General features: G+C 30.3%; 2 protein-coding genes across 3 annotated transcripts in view; both read left to right on the forward strand.

Annotated features, from left to right (window-relative positions):
* The first annotated feature begins 4,305 nt into the window (after positions 1-4,305).
* On the forward strand, positions 4,306-10,712 carry LOC120280814 (UDP-glucose 4-epimerase GEPI48-like). Its single transcript, XM_039287764.1, has 9 exons — positions 4,306-4,822; positions 6,332-6,381; positions 7,575-7,710; positions 8,462-8,563; positions 8,655-8,882; positions 9,612-9,693; positions 9,779-9,861; positions 10,097-10,188; positions 10,430-10,712. Exons 1-9 carry the CDS (start codon positions 4,637-4,639, stop codon positions 10,521-10,523), a joined length of 1,053 nt encoding a protein of 350 aa, XP_039143698.1. The 5' UTR covers positions 4,306-4,636; the 3' UTR covers positions 10,524-10,712.
* A 4,399-nt stretch (positions 10,713-15,111) lies between these two features.
* LOC120280060 (dynamin-related protein 5A-like) overlaps positions 15,112-20,454 on the forward strand; it is a 38,743-nt gene continuing 33,400 nt past the window's right edge. For both annotated transcript variants that reach the window (XM_039286769.1, XM_039286770.1), the window contains exons 1-6: positions 15,112-15,342; positions 16,685-16,748; positions 16,848-16,952; positions 17,191-17,292; positions 18,133-18,183; positions 18,277-18,338. In XM_039286769.1, coding sequence (XP_039142703.1) covers positions 15,214-15,342; positions 16,685-16,748; positions 16,848-16,952; positions 17,191-17,292; positions 18,133-18,183; positions 18,277-18,338 — 513 coding nt within the window. In that variant the 5' untranslated portion in view covers positions 15,112-15,213. The remainder of the gene's footprint in view (positions 15,343-16,684; positions 16,749-16,847; positions 16,953-17,190; positions 17,293-18,132; positions 18,184-18,276; positions 18,339-20,454) is intronic.

The following is a 20,454-nucleotide window of genomic DNA, read 5'->3' on the forward strand; positions in this document are numbered from 1 at the left end:
GAAGTGGAAAATTAATTTGAAGATTGAAATTGATTGAAGATTATGTATTCATTGGAGATTCATTAAATATTTATTGAAGATCATATCCAACAAATTCAAGATTGATTGAAGACTATATTAAGTCTACTGAAGATTTATTGAAGATTATTTTGGTATGATTAAAGAACGTTAAGTTTGAGCATATGATTTAAGGCCAAGTTTGGGTTCCAACTTATGGGTGTGGTGAGTACAATTGGTTTGTTGTCTCATAGGAATTAGTGTGTGATTCAGCCATGTTCGAAGTAGACTTAATCAAGAGAGTTGATGGTGTTCCGAGGTTGTGTTGTAACTTGGAGTTGTGACACGGTTAGTTTCATCAGGTGTGTTGAGCCATGTCGTAACTATGTTGTAATATAGTTATGGCACTAGATTTGAAGCTAGTGAAAATCAAAACAAAAGAGGAAAGCTCTAAAGGTAGTTTGTGTAAGCATCTATATAAGTTTATTGCCAAGGATTCAGGATGTGAGAGAGAGATCCCTAAGAGAAGATTGAAAGCATGGATTAATCTTGTGAGAGAAAGCTTATTATCCACACCTACCTCTCTAAACCTCTTTCTCATGCATCCTAAATCCTTGAGATAAGACTTATTTAGCCCTCAACATAAACCATATCTAGGAACATTCATCTTTTGTCTTAATTCTCCACTAGCTCCAAATCTAATGTTATAATAACTATGCTGTAATACGGTTACAACATGGGCTACCATACTTGCTGAACTGGCAAAGTCACATCTCCAAGTTGCAACATGACCTCATGACACCTGGTTGAGTCTAGGTTGAACGTGACCTAATCACCCACTAGCCTCGGCCACTTTCCTAACCAATTATACTCAGCACAGCATTTAGTAGAAACCCAACTTGGGTCATCAATCACACACCCAAATTTAGTGTTCTCCTATCATCCCAAAATAGTCTCCAATTAATTTCAAATGTATCTTCAAGTTACCAACGATAATCTCCATCAATTCTTCAATTATCCACACACATATATATATATTCTTCATTCAAATCTTCAACCAAATATAACATTCGCTCAATGTGGCTTCATTAAAAAATAGTCTTCAATTAATCTTCAAACCGCCAAAAATACTCTTCCATTAAATAGATTATAATCTTCAATAAATTGTGATCTCCAAATTAAGTTCTTGCTAAAAATAGCTTCAATCAAATCTCCAATTGATTGAATTCTTTAAATTAAGCACTGGCTAAAAATAACTTCAATCAAATATTCAATATTTTCAATTAAATTTGTCACCTGCCAATTAGAGCTCCTTTCAAAAATAGTTTCTAACTTGATTCTAGTTTTTATGCAACCAATCAACATAGCTCTTTGATTGGATTTATCCAAACCTCCACAAAATGGTCCTTCAACTTGAGAAACTTGCCCCTCACCAAAACTTGATTAATATGGTTTGACAAATAATGCTAACTCATACAACACAAATGAAAAGGTTGTTATTGTAATTCAACACTAATAGAGTCTCCCTTCAGGAAATAATTAACATTAATAATCATAAGTTATGAATCCAATCACTTAAAAAAATATTAATAATTAAAAATAATTTATAGTTTATTATTTTTTCAGTTAACTCTAGTAAGATTAGAGGAGAAAAAAAATCACATATCATACTTCATAGGCTGGAAATCATTCATGAAATTTTAAATAGATGATTTCTCATATTTATTAATCACTTCACTAGATCAATCAGGAAAATATGTCAAATGACATATCTAACAATTTTATTACAAAAATATATCTTTTTCTCATCACAACTTTGTATTTTATTATTTGTTTTTAAACAAAAGGCCCACTTGACTTTGCAGCGTTTTCCCCCAGCCTTGTGATTTCACTCATCAGATCCTACTCATGATAGTATCAACAAACTAATGATTTACAGTTAGTTATGAAGAAGGCAACAACTATGAGTCTATGACTATGTTCTTTTTAAATATATATATATATATATATATATATATATATTAAAAATGGACAAGAGTGAAATTTCAATTTTCTATTATGAAATGATATAGAAATATAATGTTTTAATATATTTTGGGACCTATTTTATAAATAAGAAGAATTATTTTCATATCTGAAAATTAAAAATATAAATAAATACAGCATTTAACTTATATTTTTTGGGGTACCTTTTTAGTGTTTGTACTAAAAATACTAAAATCTCTTCTCAAATAAATTAAAATTTGTTTATTTTTTTAAATTATAAAAATAGACATGTTAAGATTTTTTTTTATAGCAATATTTACTTAGATAAACAGTTTCAAATAAAAATTTTCAAATCACATATTTATATATATTTAAAATAATTGTATAATCTGCTTTAGAGTTTCAAGGAGGATATTTATTTATTTATTTATTTACGTAATTTTTCTATTACATTTAAATTTTTGTTTGTATTTAATATGATATTGGAAATGAGGAATGTTTATTTACATTTAGTATTTATTAGCATTAAATGTTCCATCAATCTTCAAACCAATTATAATTATTGAAAAAATATTTATTTATTTTTAGGATAAAGTATATCAAAATTATTTGGGGTATAGTTATTACAAACAGCTTAAACAACAAAATAGTGTCAGATTAAATGGTTCAATCATCATGGTCATTTAGATAAATGATAGGTTAATAAACAAATTTAAATATTATTTTAGAATTATAAATTACTTTTTAGTTATATGATACATAATATATAACATAATACTCACTACCATTTGTTAGTTATAAAACAACTAATTTGAAGGAAAAACAAAGAAAAAAAAATCTTAAACAAGAAAAAGCCTCGATTATAGTTATTAAAAACCCCTATCATTTTTTTCTTCTTAGTTTACGAAAATGGCATACTATTTATTTTTAACATAAAAATAAAAATAAAAATAAAAATAAAAATGAAAACTAAAGGAATGAAAAAGTTATTTCAAAAAATAAAATTCGATTCGCTTGGGTCATGGAAATCATGATGATTCATCAGTTTTAGCCAATTTAAGATATGTCAAAATATGTTACACTGAGTTGATCGCATAAGTGTTTAAATTAAAAATTTGGACTAATTTAGATGTTGGGTCCCTAGTTAGTCTGAGTTTGATAACTATATAAATTTATTTAATTATACACTGGGGATTATATGGGCTGTATACTTTCATTAAAAACATGGTGCATTAATGACATTTTAATGAAGAAAAAAAAAATATAATTTAAGGCCCATTCATTGGTTTAATTTAATACTCAAAATAATAATTATGGTGAGTATATTATTGCTTAATTACATTTATTTTTTTTCTTTTCTAAATATTATTTTTATTTTTATTTTTCCCTTGGTTGTTCTTCCGATTGGGCATTGTTTCATTGCAGCTATTTGTTTATTTTGTCCTATGTATAATATTATAATTTGGTTAGTGTTTTGAATTATATGTATATATATATTACCAGAATTCTGTGTCCATAATATTAATTGAAAAAAAAAAAAACTGACACAAAACAGAGGCATTTACCAAGTTAAAGATGAAAGCAAAGAGTCAAACCCCAAGATTGACCCCAATATTTGAATTATCGTTCTAGTTTTAAAAAGGGGCTTTTGCAGGTATACCCCTAAAAAATTTTGAAATTGCATATTTGCCCTTAAATAAAAGTTAATTGCATACATACTGCCTGAATAATATACGTAATTACGTATATACCTCGGGCTCAAATTTGTTGAAAAACCATCTATTAACAAACAACAAATATATAAAATTACCATTATACTCAATCAGATATATACCCTCGAAAAGTTTTTTTAAGTTGTATAAAGGGTTATTTTTAGACTTTTTGTATATCTTAATCCAAGTTATAACCATAGTTAATCGAGTTTGATTCACGGAATCTATGAGTAGGCGTATCCGTAATTACCTATATTTTTTTCGGGAGTATATATCTGATTATATTTTTTTCGGAAAGTAAATATGTAATTATAGAATTTTTGAGGGGTATATAACCAATTCTCCCTTTTAAAAATTATAAAATATATCATCTTAATTTTTCAACTTATTTAATTATAAAATAATAATAATAATAATAATACATATAACCAAAAGTTGTAAAAGCAGCCAAACCCAAGCCCAAAAGTAAGTCAATTTCAACCCAATAAATAAATAAATAAACAAACAAACCAACAAAAACTCAATCACACTAAAAGTTTCATACTTCCATTCTCCATCCCCAAACAAATAAATAAATAAATAACAAAATAATAATTAAAAAATCCACGTCATCATCCTCTTCCTCCTCCATTCACATCCCTAAATTTCACTCCACCGCGCACCGCCCTCACACGCAATCATTTCTTAATCCAAATTCCACAAATCCAAATGCACACATACCCGTGAAAAAGCAAACCCTACCCTACTTTTTCCAAGAATTCGAACCCACCCCCTCACAAGCACAACCGCCTTTCCAATCCCATTCTCACATGTGGACACCTACGTGAACCTTGCTTCCATCACCGCTCTCCCCCTTTCCCTCCCACTTCCTATATATTTTTCCACATCCTTGATCCTTGCACACCTTCAGATCCATCCAATTCAAGCCCTAAGCTTCTCCCATGGCCTCCGTCTCCATCCTCGTCACCGGCGCCGCTGGATACATCGGCAGCCACACCGTCCTTCAGCTTCTTCTCTCTGGCTTCCGTGTTGTCGCTGTTGATAATCTTGATAACTCCTCCCAGGTCGCCATCGACCGCGTTGCTGAGCTCGCTGGAGACCTCGGCAAGAATCTCACGTTTTTTAAGGTATTTTGGTTTGGTTTTCTTTTGAGTTTTAGTTATTGAATCGCTCTTCGGTTGTTTCATTGCAAACGATTTGATTCTGTTGTGGTTTGAAACGAAAAGATCTGGCCTTTTGGTGATGTTGATTATGCGGTGAATGAATGAATGAATGTTGTGAGATGAACTGGCATTTGATGTCATCGAGTTGGTGCTGTTTTGCTTCTGATGCCTGGATTTTTTTAAATTATAATAACATGATGGCCCCATTAGTGAAATGATTACTCTTTTTTTAATATATATTTTTCAGAAGAAAGAAATATATTCTTTTTATTATTTTAATCAAATATTCCTCAATTAAAGGGGAGGTATTGTTCCATGGACCATGTTTTTTGAATCACTTTCTAGACTTCGATGTTGGCCACCTTCTCACTTTGCTTTTAATGTTGTTCTCTAGATTCTTTTTGCTGTTAATCTGTTAAAGGTATCAGTTTTTCAAACATTTGTTGATGGAAGTTGCATTTATGCGGTTGGATAAAAACATTTGTTGATGGAAGATGGTAGAGATTTTTATTATATTTAAAATTGAATAATTATAATGCAGAATGTCATCATGATGAAGGAACTAAACTTTGGAATCTAAGCTAGCTGTGTAGCTTTACAACCTGTATGTTCAGTCAATGTGTGTGCAGTGTGGAAAAAGTTGGACTTTTGGTCTAAAGTTTTTCTCAAATGGCTAAAACTTTTCTTTCATTTGCTGTAGCAAACACCATCTGCGTCTCATAAAAGAAAGAAAAATATAAGATAAAATTTGTATTCATAAGAAAAATAAATTTATTATTTTATTATTTTATTCATATTTCTCAATTTAGGGAAGCAGGGAACTACCTTGTTCCATGTTATTTGGATCACTCTGTAAACTTTGATGTTGCCCAACTGATCCAAATTGCACCTTGCGTAATGTTGTTTTGCAGATTATTTGTTCCAATTAATCTGTTAAAAGCATCACTTGGTTAAGCATTTGCATGTATGCATTTGATGAATTCTGGTCTAGTGGAATTATTTTTTAATTGAATAATAATAATACTGCAAGTATCATGAAGAAGGAACTAGTTTTGGAATCTAAGCTAATTTACAACCTGTATTTTCCAATATGCATGGAGTGTGGATAAAGCTTAACAAACGGTATAAAGGTTCTCTTAAATCTCTAATACTTTTTTTTTTTCATTTGAGGTAGCAATTTATTTTGAATAATGTATGCATCTTATTAAAAAATAGATTTGTAAAATAAAATCTGTTTTCTACTACGCCTTTGATATAACCTTTCTTTATCTTTAGTTTGGTCAACAACCAAACACAGATTAAGCAGAAAAGTCATGTCTTAAGCATAATATTTTTCTTGTATGACTATGGTTTCTTCCCTATAGTTTTTTATACTGATATGAAAAATCTTTGTATCAATTTTACAAGCACCTGTTAGACTTCGATGCTTTTATATCAATCACAATTTCTCCTTTAAGGATTTCATTTGTGCAGATTGATATCCGAAATAAAGCTGATTTGGGGAAGATATTTGCTTCAGACAAGTAAGTAGAGTTTTCTGGATGAGTTCCTTTCTTTGTCATATCCCTCATTTCTTTAAATATAATGCAACTTCTTTTTTTGTAAGAATTATATCCCTGTAATTATTTCTTCCGAGTATATATTTTTGCAAAATTTTCCTGTGCAAATAATTTGTAGGAGCTACTTTTCAACCTAGAGTCATCTCAACTTTTTCCCAGTTAGTCCTTTAAGGAGACATTTTATTCCAGTGAATAAAGGGTTGTGTAGTTGGTATTGATATAACAGCCTGAATCACATATATCATTCTTCTATTCTTTGATGCTAGTTTTTTTTGTTTATCTAAAATTGGAGAGTAAAATGATCATCTTCCACTCACATCCTTTATTCTTGGCCTTAAATTCTTCTTACTTGGTGTTTTGAAAAACACTTAATGTTACTTTATTGGGTTCAATGGCTTTTTGTTAGATATATTTTTTCTAGCTCCTTTACATGCAAATTTATAAGCTTGAAGTATTAAATATAGCCCTTGAGATAAATTTGGTTCTGGTTTATGACATTTAGTGTGAAACTTGCGTCTGTTCCATGTTCTATTTCTTTTAACATTAGAAATTGCAAACTAATCTATAATTGGAATCAAAGTGCCATTGGTCTTTTCCATTTGCTTATTGTTATGCTCTGAGGGCCATTGATTATATAATGTAATACTTTCCCAAACAATTGATAGATATCCTAATCTTTTGAACTGTTAAACATATGGTCTTTCTATCATGTTTAATGTCATTAATTATCTTATCCAGCAGCATTAACAGTGCACAAATCTATGAGTGCATGTACATCAATTTATAGGTTGACAAATTGAAGTTTGAGCTGTCATAGTTGCCACTGCAATATCCTTTTTGTTTCTCAAAATGTTTTTCGTTCAGTGAGGGCCCTTGAAAAGTATAAGAGGTGAAGGCCTTTTGAGATGGATCTAAAGAGTTAGGGTTATTGGTGATGGAGGGATAGTACTACGGTTGATTAATACCATAATTGGTCTCTCTCTTCGAACAAATTTTTATCCAAGAGCAGTTGCAAATTTTTTCTTTCCTCTAAAATTTAGTTTTCCCTGTTCAAATCATACTCAACTATGGTGATGGAGCTTCCCTTTTGAGTAAAAATCTTTGATAAAGTTCTACTATACTTTTAACATATTCTTCATCTGATCCCTTGTTGTAGTTTTTGATGCTGTTATCCATTTTGCTGGCTTAAAAGCAGTTGGAGAAAGTGTGCAGAAACCACTGCTCTATTATAACAATAACCTTATTGGTACAATTACTCTCTTGGAAGTGATGTCTGCGCATGGATGCAAAAAGGTATTGTGTTTGAAATCTATATATAGTAAAATTTTATAGTTCCGATAAGGCTAGTCTAAAGTTCAGAAATCAGCACTTTTTTTCGGTTGATTTGCTCGAATTCTTTTACGATGATGTGCTGCTCTAGTGGAAGTACTCTATAAATTTGCCATTTTTGTTTCTCTTTAACTATGCTATTTTTATAGGTAAAATATTTGTGGGCAATTGATGTTTTGCAGGATATTTATACATAATTTTGAGTCAGCCTTATTTACGCATAAAATATTTTCAGTTGTGTCCATGAGTCTGACCAATTGTCCTATCCATGTTCCTTCCACTGCAATTTCTTATTTTTAATGAGAAAATTTAGTGCACTGAGTTTATTTGTATAAAATTTTTTTAATACTGACTTGGTTGCATTGACAAACAATGGTAACCAAGGTTTCTGTTTGTTGAAAAGATGATAGATCTGAAAGCGACCAGCTCAACATCAATTCTTTCCGATGTTATTTGTGGTTGGTGAGCATAACAAGTTACCAACTTAATGTGCCTGTTTATGAACAACTTAATGTGCCTGTTTATGAAAAGATTTGTTTACATGACTTATAATTTTATCTATAATTCATCTCTGGTATTTATACATTGTTCTACTTGATTCTATAAATATATAAATAAGTCATTGTATGCTAGTACCCTTACTGGTGAAAATTGTAGATCATGATCTTTTAATTCCTTCGAAAATTAATTGGCTGCTGTTGGCTGAACTTGCCAGCTTGTGTTCTCATCGTCAGCAACAGTTTATGGATGGCCAAAGGAGGTACCTTGTACAGAAGAATTCCCACTTTGTGCTGTAAATCCATACGGACGAACCAAGGTTTACTCTTGTATCTTTTAGAAAAAGTGTAATTCCAATTTCAATACTCTGTTTCTAGTGAATTAATTCATTCATAACTTGATCATTGCAGCTGTTTATTGAAGAGATATGTCGTGATATCCAACGGTCAGACACTGATTGGAACATTATATTACTTAGATACTTTAATCCTGTTGGAGCTCATCCCAGTGGATATATTGGTGAAGATCCTCATGGAATTCCCAACAACCTCATGCCTTTTGTACAGCAAGTTGCTGTAGGGAGGAGACCTGCCCTTACAGTATATGGCAGTGACTATTCAACAAAGGACGGGACTGGGGTATTGCTACCATCACCTTTTATTATTCAACCATTCTTTTCATGGTTTCTGACGTATTATTTAATTCTCCCCGCTATTAAAATTACAATTTCTGTCACATCCATTTTAGATCTCAAAACAGGACCCAACATACCCTTTTTCTTTTGTATGACTTAGACCTTCTGACTTAAAAACGCGGCATAGGTGTTTTATTTTGAAATTTCCTCTTTTCTTTCCACTTGCCTTTTTTTAATCCTTAGCTATAATTCTTCTTCAGACTTTTCTTTGCATCATCATTGGAATTAGACTTTCTCTGATACTTCTTACAACATGAAGCTGTCTTGGTTGAGATGATAATGTAATAAATCCCTTACAACAGGTTCAGATTATTCTCTTATGGGCATTTTTAAAAAAAATGTTTAGGAGCTTTGGATCCAATTGTTTCTTGTTCCTAGTAATTAATCTCTTATTTTATCTTGTGTTTTATGAGGTCAGTTGGAAGTTCAACGGCATCCCAAACTTATCCTTTACTTGAGGTTGCATGCAGTCATATGAGTATGGTGACTACTCAAGTGTATCTGTATTTGATGGAATTTTATTTGCCATTTACGACTGTTTGTTTGTTGATTGTGTCTCAGACATTTTTGTATCGAAATTCTAACTACTTGCAAAACTGAAATGAGAATTGCTTGTGGTAATGTTTTGTAGCATGCAGCATGGACTTGTAACAATTTATGCCCATTTCTGCAGGTACGGGATTACATTCATGTTGTTGACCTAGCAGATGGACATCTTGCAGCTCTGAAGAAACTCTTTGAAGATCCTAAAATAGGTAATTGATTGAAAATAAATATTTCTTATTCTTGGTTCTCCAAAGGAAGTTCACTCATAGTCTATACAAGTTGATTGCATTGCAGGCTGTGAAGTTTACAATCTAGGTACTGGAAAAGGAACTTCTGTTTTGGAAATGGTGGCAGCTTTTGAGAAGGCATCTGGGAAGGTAGTCTATGCTCCTGTTGAAATTTTGAACTGTAATCATCTTTCTGATCAGGAATTATAGATTGCTCTTTTCTTATGAAACATTCCGTCTTCTCTGGGAACTTTGCTGTTGAAGAGCCTCATACAACCCAAATACAGTTTTCATGAAGCCCAGAAATTCTGCCATTTACCTTCGTTTCATATTCAGTTTTATCTATTTCCATTGTTGTAACTTTTAACCTATGCAATTCCTGCAGAAAATTCCGCTGATAATGTCTGGTAGACGACCTGGTGATGCTGAAATTGTTTATGCGTCTACTTCCAAAGCAGAAAAGGAGCTTAACTGGAAGTATGTAATATACATTCTATATGCAATTGTGTCCATACATGAGGAAGCATGTGCTACCATTTGTGTGCACATGCACATTATATTTTCTCATTCTTATTTTCTATCTTTGATCCTCATTTGATGTCTTTTACAAATCTCACATATTCTTCTATTCATTCCCTTAACATCCATGAGTTCTTCCTTCTATGTGCATGTCGCATTTTGATATGGTTCTTGATTCTGTACCTATTTTATTTTATAGGGCAAAGTATGGAATTGATGAAATGTGTCGGGATCAATGGAACTGGGCCAGCAAGAATCCTCGGGGATACGGATCACCCGATGACGCTAATTGAATGAGCAGCATCTTCTGATTCCTTATTTTCTGATGTGCAGAGTATATACATGTTGATCAATGTATGTATTGAATTGGAACTTAGTCTACCTGATCTTGGTTTTTAACAGCTGATGTCATTTACCATACCCTTAACTAACCAATTATAATAAGACTTTGGTGTAAATGAAAATTTTCAGTGGCTTCTATATTTTATGGAAAATAAGACATGCCTCTTGTATATAAATACATTTTTCTGTACTAAATGATACAGATATTGATTTTTTTCTAATAGTTGGATCTCTCAAGTCAAATGTGTATCTTGATTTGGGTCTAATTGTATATTACTGCTTAATCATTTTTATTTTCTTGTGATGTGTTGAATTTTATTGATTACTTGTTGCTTGCCTAATAATCTTTTCATCTTTGAAGTTCAGCACTAACAAGGCAGGCAATTGCATTCCTACTGAATATTCCTACTTCCATACGGAAGCAAAGCTCAGGATTTGTTTCCTTTGAGGACTTAGGGTTTCCTTTATGCTCTGAAATGAAATCTTGGAATCACACACTATGAACAAGTTTCCTTGTCAATTACATTAGTTAATATAGAGCTGGATTAAATTTTTAAATTTTGTTAATGTGTTTATATCAATTTTTTGTTATTACATTCTCCAGGTACCTTTCATTGTGCACTAATTCTTTAATTGTATATGCTTATGAAAAGTTCAAAATTGTGCTTGTATAACCACCCCTTGCAAATAACTAGCTTAACATAAAATTATTAAAATTGTAAAGATAATTAAGATTTATTTCAAGTGAAATTAATATGCTTCAAATTTTTGTCTGGCTATAGAATTTAAGTAAAATCTGAGACATCTGTTCAAGGGCAGGGGTACCAGCCAAATCCCAAAGGCCCACTTGAAAAATGGGGGTTTGATAAAAATGTGGCTGTCGTGGCCTTTAACAAAAAAAAGAAGGCCCATTTGGAAAATGGGTCTGTGAAAAAATAAAATAAATATATTTATTGTTATAATTATTTATAATAAAGTTAAAAAAAATTATTTTTACTCTTTATTTTAAGAAAAATAATTCAGTGGACTCAATTTCATGCTAACCACCAAAGAACCAAGATGTTGCTTATTCTTAGGCATGGGTTTATAAATTTTGTTCTTTATTTATTATATAATTTAGGGATATATTAATAATTACATTAAAAGATGTTTACCTTTTATTTTAAAAATCACTAAATTGAGGCTATCTAACTCGTGAGAATGACTCATGTCTCGGTAACTACCACGGTTTTGTGTTTGTCGGATCATTTTCTTACTTAGGGTCCGTTTGATACACAAAATTTTGAGGTACAACATAACACAACTTCTTTTGTTCTTTGTTTGGTTTGTTAAAAAGTTTAAAGTACAACACAAGAGGATGTCAGAGTACAGCATAAGTAGTCAAAATTTTTGTACAATCAAAACCTCGGTACAAAAGTTTTAACGTGGTATAGCACAACTAAAAACTAAATTACCCTTAATAAAGAATAAAAAATAGAATCATGTATATCACATCACGACGCTAATCAATTTTAAAAATATAACATTCTTTTAAATGTAAGATCAATATCTTAAAATTAAAATTTTAAATCATATAAATTAACATAAATTTTTTTAATATTTCAATTTAAAAATTAAAAAATTAAATTGTATGAAAAATAAATATAAATCTCTTTATATCTTATATTCCTGAATCATAGATATAATTTTCATAGATATATCAAACATATTAGCAATCTCATATAAAAAATAATATTATTGAACTAACTGATATATTAACGGAATTTATCATGTATTTTCTTAAAAAAAATTAATTTTGCGTATATTTTGAAAATTAGAAAAAAAACATAATTATGATTTACTAAATTGATTAATTATAAAAAAAAAATTAATTAAAATATTGAAAACAATATCTTATTGTGAAATTGTTTATTGTAAAACAAACATAAAAAAATGTAAAGGGTATTAGAAGTAATTTTATAATATTTTTGTCCGAGAAGCTATCCATAGAATATCAAACATGATACTAAGGATGGCAATAATATCCAAACCCGACCCGACTCGACCCTGAGTTTGACGGGTAAAACCCGATTTGACCGGGTTTCAGGTCGGGTTCAGGTAAAACCCGACTTGTATTAAACGGATGCGGGTGCGGGTATGGGAATTCTAATACCCGACCCGAAATTAAAATTACTAAAATATTTATATAATATATATACATATATAAATATATATACTAATATGTTCTACAACTTAACAATTTAGGGTTTTTTATTTTTTCTCTTTGTTTCGTCTTGTAATTTTACAATAATTTTATTTTATTTTATTAAAAAAATTATAATTACTTTTAAGTTATTTTTCTATAAAAAATATATATTTTTTATTAATTTTTTTAATATGGGGCAGGGGCTGGTATACCCGCGGCTACCCGATTACCCATCGGGTGCGGGTGTGGGTTGGGGTTTTTAAAACCCGCACCCGACCCGACCCGACCCGTTGCCATCCCTACATGGTACAAGACAAATAGTTGTGTTGTATCACAATTACTTGTTCTGTTCTGTACTGCTTGTGTTGTACTTAGCTGCGTATCAAATGCACCCTAAACTTGTAAAATTCAAATATAATTTAATTTTTCTATCAAAACTCATTTAAATTTTAATTTGTTATTAAATTACTTTTATTTTAAAGTGTAAATTTTTTTAATAAATTTTAATTTATATTTTATTTTATTATTTTATTTTTAAATAACAAAAACTACTACTACTTCATGCAGGCATGGTGGTAATTTGTGGTCAAATGCTAATAACATAACAGAATCTTTTTTAGAATATTATTTTTTTTTAACTTAATTACGAAAATGCTCATGTCCCTAGTTATTTACGGACATGCGTAGTTTTATTTATTTTTTAATATTAAAGTTTTATTTTTTTAAAAAAAACCGCCGACCCATCTGGTTCTTATAGCTTGTTTTTATAATTTCATATTAAATAAAAAACAGTTTTACATTCAATTTTTTATAATTTCATAATAATTTTTTATAACTTGTTTTTTTCCGTTTCCACTGTCCTATTTCTACTTTTACTAATTTTTTAAACTATTAATAATTTAAATATTTTAAATATTTTTTTTCACAATAACAAAATATTTTCACATATTAAAATTTTAACCAAAAATTTTAACATGTAAAAATTACCCCCGCAACTAAAACAAACTCACTTGATATTTTGAATGGACGAAAAAATTATATATATATATATATAATAATTCAACAAATACAATATTTAGGTTACAGTACAACATACGAATTGGATTAGTTTTATTTGGGCAATTTCAACGACTATGACCTTCATTGCAATATAAACCACAACACTTTGGTCGGGGGTGGAACCAGAATTTTTTTTAGGGGGAGCCAAAAAATTTTTCAAAGGGAGATAGAAATTTTTTTGGGGGGGCCAAAAAAATTTTCAAAAGGAGATAAAATTTTTTTTAGAGGACAAGTAAAAAGTGAATGAGAAAAATATTACATTTTTATAAATATTTTCCTAAAACTATACCTTTTTAAATAGCATATATATACTAATTTTTCAAAAATCAAGTTATCGCATAATAAATTTTACAAAAAAAAATTGTTACTATATGACCAACTTATTAAATATCAAAAGACTAAACAGTAAAATTTGATAAATATGTTTGTCTAAAACTATAATATTTTAGACTATATATACTAATTTGTAAAAAAAAAAACAACTCATCAAACAATAGACTTGTGCCAAAAATACAAAATAAAAAACTATATAAATCAATTTGTTAAATACTAAAGAGCAAAACAATAAAATTTCACAAAAATTTTAAAAAAGATAATAATTTTTTATTATATGCATTAATTTGATATATATATATATATATATATATATATTATTAAAAAAACTGGGGGCCATGGCCCCCCTTCTACCACTCCTAGCTTCACTCCTCTCTTTGGCTCCCTTATATTCATTTTATTATAAATTATTGTAAATTTTGGGTATCCTAAAGATGGGATTTGCATTATACGATCAGGACATAGATGTTAAACTATTATAGAGGTTCCCATATCTCTCATTTGACATTGGTTGAAAATCTTTATGCTATACATTAAAAATTGTAAGGGTTTGAAATAAGAGAGTAGAAATGAGAAAAAAAAAATTATAAAAAAAATTATAAAATTATAAGGGTTTATATGTAAAACTTTGTGGGACTCACGGTTTTTAAAAAAAATAAAGTTTTAATATTAAAAAAAACAGCTCATGTCCGTAAATAGTTACGGACATGCGTATTTTGGTAATTAAATTAAAAATAAAAGTAATATTTTAAAAATAAAAATTAAAAATTAAAACTTAACAAAACCTAAAATTGAAAGATTTAGCCAATCTTAGGCCTTGGCTAATCTTTAACTGGGCTTTGTTGTTTGGCAAGGCCCAAACTCGTGGTATGCTTACAACGGACATATCATCCATGCATTTCACCATCATCATCATGCAAACGCTCTCTTCTTTGAATTCGTTCCATCCAGCTCTGCCAAAAACTCGTTCGTTTTTTTTCTCTATTTCCCCGGAGTTTTGACGGAATCGCCTTCCGAAATCCCAATTTTAGGCTGCAGTTTGAGAGAAGGAGCAAAAGGGCGATATGGAGACATTGATTTCTCTGGTGAACAAGCTGCAAAGGGCCTGCACTGCCCTCGGGGACCATGGCGAGGAGAATGCTTTGCCGACTCTTTGGGACTCGCTCCCCGCCATTGCCGTCGTTGGAGGGCAGGTCTGGTGATCTTGCATTTGTGTGGATCTTAATTTTCTGTTTGAAATTTTGAATCTTTTTTTTTCGTTTTTCTTTATTTATTTATTTGAAATTTCTTGGATTGCAGTTTGAAATATGAATTAAATGATAGAGTCCAATATTCAATGTTATTTCATTGTGATGCTCGATTATTGAGAATTTATTATTGTTATTATTATTTTTAATTTTAATCTTTGGTTCTTGTGTTTGTGTTGAAAGGTTTATATTTATATTTATATTTATTTATTTTCTTAAATTTCTTGGATTGGAGATTGAAATTTTAATTAAATGATCCAATCCAATGTTCAATTTTATTTCATCTCAAAAATATCTATTTTTGAAGTTACCGTGTATAAGTTAACCTTGCAGTGGAAGACATTTAAACGATTAGAGTGTGCTATTGGTATATAAATGTTCTGAAACTGTACTCTATCATGATGATTTGAACATTATTTTCATTTTGATTTTCTCGCTCCACCTTATGCTGTTAGGTGACATGTTGGTGTTAATTTTGGAAATAATGCATAGTGCTCAAGCAGTCATGCTTGTAGGGACACAGTGGTTAACCTGGTCCATAGTCCCACATCGTCTGTGAGAGTCAATCTCCCTAACCTTATATATCCTAAGCCAATCCTTCCCTCTAACTGCAGTTATGGAGAAGTTAGGGTGGTGGTCAGTACTAATACTAGTATCGTAGCTATTGTTCCGATCGGCCATGACTAGGATCTTGGGTCCCACATCCGCTGTGGGCCCAGGGGGTGTAGGGACGTAGTGGTTAACTTGGTCCATAGTCCCACATCGCCTGTGAGAGCCAATCTCCCTAACCTTATATATCCTAAGCCAATTCTTTCCTCTAACTGCAGTTATGGAGAAGTTACGGTGGTGGGTCCCTGTATTAACAATGCTATTATCGGACATATATTTTTTAAGCTTTTTAAATAAGTTTAGAAACTTGCAATTGATGTAGAGAAATGATAACATAAATTTTTTTTTGTCCCCTACATTTGGCTTAAGATCCTGACGGAAAAAATTCAATGGATTGACTGAACATAGATGGTTAATGAAATTTACTTGTTATATGTTCTCTTTGATGAATTTATGGCATCGTGATACTAAAGTGATTTGAAATTTTGATTTTTTGTGTGAAACTGAACCATGTGATATGTCCCTCTTCATTCTTGTCAAATAATTATTTACTTTGTGTACATTACTTCAGCATGGGGCAGAAATCACTGTTAGATTTATTTTTGCTGCGAGTTGTAAATTGAAAAAGAAAGTGATTCTAATGTATGTGTTCTTTGTAATGACATTTGCTTTTGTATAGAGCTCTGGTAAATCTTCAGTTTTGGAAAGTGTTGTTGGGAAGGACTTCTTGCCTAGGGGATCAGGTATGCTTTCATGTCATTCTTTTCTGTCTCTTACTAGTTTGTTTGTTAACAATTGTTTCCCAGGAAATTGAGCACTTGATATTTGATGAAATTTCACAGGAATTGTTACTAGACGTCCTCTCGTGTTGCAGCTTCACAGGATTAATGAAGGCCAGGAGTATGCAGAATTCCTTCATCTCCCAAGGAAGAAGTTCACTGATTTTGGTAATTATGTTTTCTTAGTTGTAAAAGTTTTAATTATATTTGCGTGAAACCTGACAGGAACCACACTTATATGAGTTGAGAAGTAAGGTTAGAAGAGGGGAAGTTGTGAAGAAATGCGTGGTTATATTTCTTCGTCTATTGTTTAGCTTTCTCTGGGTGCTTAAGTCACATAACATAATATTTCACAGAACCGTGTTTACATGCGCATCCATGTTCATCTATGGCTTCTTTTTTGCAGCCCTAGTGAGAAAGGAGATTTCTGATGAAACCGATAGGGAGACTGGTCGTAGTAAACAAGTTTCAACTGTACCAATCTATTTGAGTATCTATTCGCCAAATGGTAATGCATGTTTACAAGCTGAACAACTCACTACTAAGAACAAGAGTTATCTGGAAATCAGAATTATTTATATCTCATAACCTTATAATGGTCTAGCTAATTTATGGTGCTACATAAGGGTGCAAAAACCAATGGTAGTTTATTTTGGAATTCAATTGGCAATAACTCTCACATAATTTGCCCCATAATAAAACCTGATGCCTTTATGAGTCACTGAAAACTGCAGAAATTTGACTATATTACCATATTTTGCACTTAGTGCTCTTTTTTACATATAATACATCAGCCTATGTATTATTATATCTCATTCTATCTTGACCCGTGTTATATTGTAGCATCTTCAAGAAAAGTGATCGTAAGACAATCATTAGATGGAAGCCATTTTGTTGATTGAATATATTAAATTTCTACCTTCGTATCTAATCTGTAACATCTAATTGAACTTCTAAAACATTTCTAGCGCATATAATTGCATCAATGATTTCAGGCTCAGAGGAAATATTTGCGTGGAGCATTTGCATGGCTTCCTAAATGGTTTTTTTATATTCTCTTCGCAATATAGAAGAGAAGCAGTTTAATGAAATGTTTTTTATTTTATCAAAAGCCATTTGAAGTAATCTTTAACTTCTGTAAATTGGTGGACCTGTGTAACACCACAGCTCAGGTCAAATTTAAACATTTTTAGTTGAGTTCAACTAGCCATATGTTTATTAAGTTTTATAAGGTCAGTAATTTTATACTTATGCAAGTTAAATCAACATGCTATGAAAAATTTGATGACTTTTTTCCGCCTTCTGGTTGTTGAACATTTTTAGGCACTAATAATTCCAAATTTGACAGTTGTAAATCTGACTCTGATCGATTTACCTGGGCTTACAAAAGTAGCTGTTGGTAAGTTTCATGCTTATTATTTGAACATCCAAGATGTTCTATTTTCTGTCATCTCATATCTAGAAAAACTGACCAATTTATATGGCTTTCCAGAGGGTCAACCTGACAGTATTGTTGGAGATATTGAAAACATGGTCCGCTCATTTATTGAGAAGGTGATTTTATTTTTGTTGTCAAGTAATTTGCTTACACTTAATGCACAAACCTTCTTGATTAGAAAATATCTTAGTGCTCTAATGTTTACCATCTGAAATTCCTTAAAAGAAGTTTTGGTGAAATGCCTTTTATGCCTGTCTTCAAATGGAAATGTTGGTATGTTCCCCATTGCTTACCTCTAAAGATAATCTTAGTATTTTGCAATTATCGAAACATAGCTAAATAGATCACAAATTATTGAAGAGCAGCTAATTCAAAACTGTGATATTCACAAATTATTCTGAATTTTCAATTTTATCTTTTGAAGCTCTACAACCATAGGAATCTGAAGACATTACTGATTATCAATAGATAGTTTTCAAAGACAGAACATCTTTTGAACTAGCCCTTAAGTTAGACAAATTCACTGCCTGTTCTTAGACAGTGATCTTTTGCACTATTGAATAATCATGATCACCAAATTTATGAGTTACGACAATGAAAATTTACAGTCATGCTTTCCGCCCTTGATTATTTAAGTTAGTTAGAAAAAAAAAAAACATCCTTTACTCTCACCGTTCACAATATTAAAGTACAATCAATAGCCAAACATTTTGATTTATCTATTTTATGTACAAAAGAATGACCATCCCAAGTGAAATGTTTGGTTTAGACTATTCAAATTCAGTTTGGACCCCCTAGATACTATTGAAGTGAAATTCTGATATCTATCAGTGTTTTTTTTTTTTCAAACTTAGTCACTCACTGTGTATATTCCTTGATTAACTTATAGAATTAATGATTTGCATTTAGATCACCAAACACTTCATTTATTTTTTAAAATGAATTAACTTGGGGACTAAAACTTAGTTGTGCAAAGAAAAGAAGACAACATGACTTGGGGGCTCATTTTAATGGTGAGTTCAACAGCAATAGAAATGGGGTGATTCTTCCGTACCCTAGATACCTATACCTATCATCACTTACCTTTATCTGCCGCCCAATATTAAGGGTCTGTTTGGTTACTTATAAATAGTTGTAATGTAAGTGATTTTACATATAAGTAGTTGTTTAGTTTGATGTAAAAGCTCCACTTACACGTAAGTGAATTTACATCTCATCTATTTTTACAGCATTTCAACTTACAACAAATTTTGCTGTAAGTTGAAATGCAGTAAAGTAAGTGGTATCTACTCAACATCATTTTATGTCATGTTTAATTATAAAAATATTTAATAAAGCAATTTTGTTTAAATTTAATATAAAAATATTTTTAAGTAATAAAATTAAATAAATATTAAATATTTTTATAATTAATATTTATATGACTAAATATTTTTAGGACAAAAATATTTTATAATTGAAAATATTATATTAATTTTAAAAATTAATTATAAAAATATTTTTAAGTAATAAAATTAAAGAAATATTAAATATTTTTATAATTAATATTCATATGGCTAAATATTTTTATGACAAAATATTTTATAATTGAAAATATGATATTATTTTAAAAATTAATGATAGAAATATTTTTAAGTAATAAAATTAAATAAATATTAAATATTTTTATAATTTAATATTTACATAATTAAATCTTTTTTTGTGATAAATATATTTTTATAATTGAAAATATTATTAAAATAATTAATAGAGTAATTGTTTTTAAAATTTAATTATTAATTTTTCAAGTAATTAAATTAAATAAATATTAAATATTTTTAATTTATGAATAATTCATATGACATCCGATAATATATAAAATGTACTCTCTTAACACAATAGTAGAAATCATCATTAGGAACATCATCAGGGACTATTGCAAATTTCTCTCAAAGCCAATTCAATCTAACCACTCCAGCGGTGTTGACATATCCATTTTACCCTAAGTAGTGTTCACACATGCCAATAGGGCCATATTAATACTGTAACTAGCCTTCTATCAATAAGAAGTGTAGTCATATAAGCAATATCTTCTAATGTGATGCACAATAAAAATCCATTAAGTAAAAGAACCTATCCTCCTAATAGCATTCAACCTGAAATTTAGTGCAAAAGACACCTTATCATGCAGCATGGAGTCTAACAAGCCCTCCAAATCCATTGTTTTGGTCTTTAGGGGCTATTCTAGGGTCA

The sequence above is a fragment of the Dioscorea cayenensis genome, chromosome 17, assembly GCF_009730915.1.
Source record: "Dioscorea cayenensis subsp. rotundata cultivar TDr96_F1 chromosome 17, TDr96_F1_v2_PseudoChromosome.rev07_lg8_w22 25.fasta, whole genome shotgun sequence".
Lineage (NCBI taxonomy): Eukaryota > Viridiplantae > Streptophyta > Magnoliopsida > Dioscoreales > Dioscoreaceae > Dioscorea > Dioscorea cayenensis.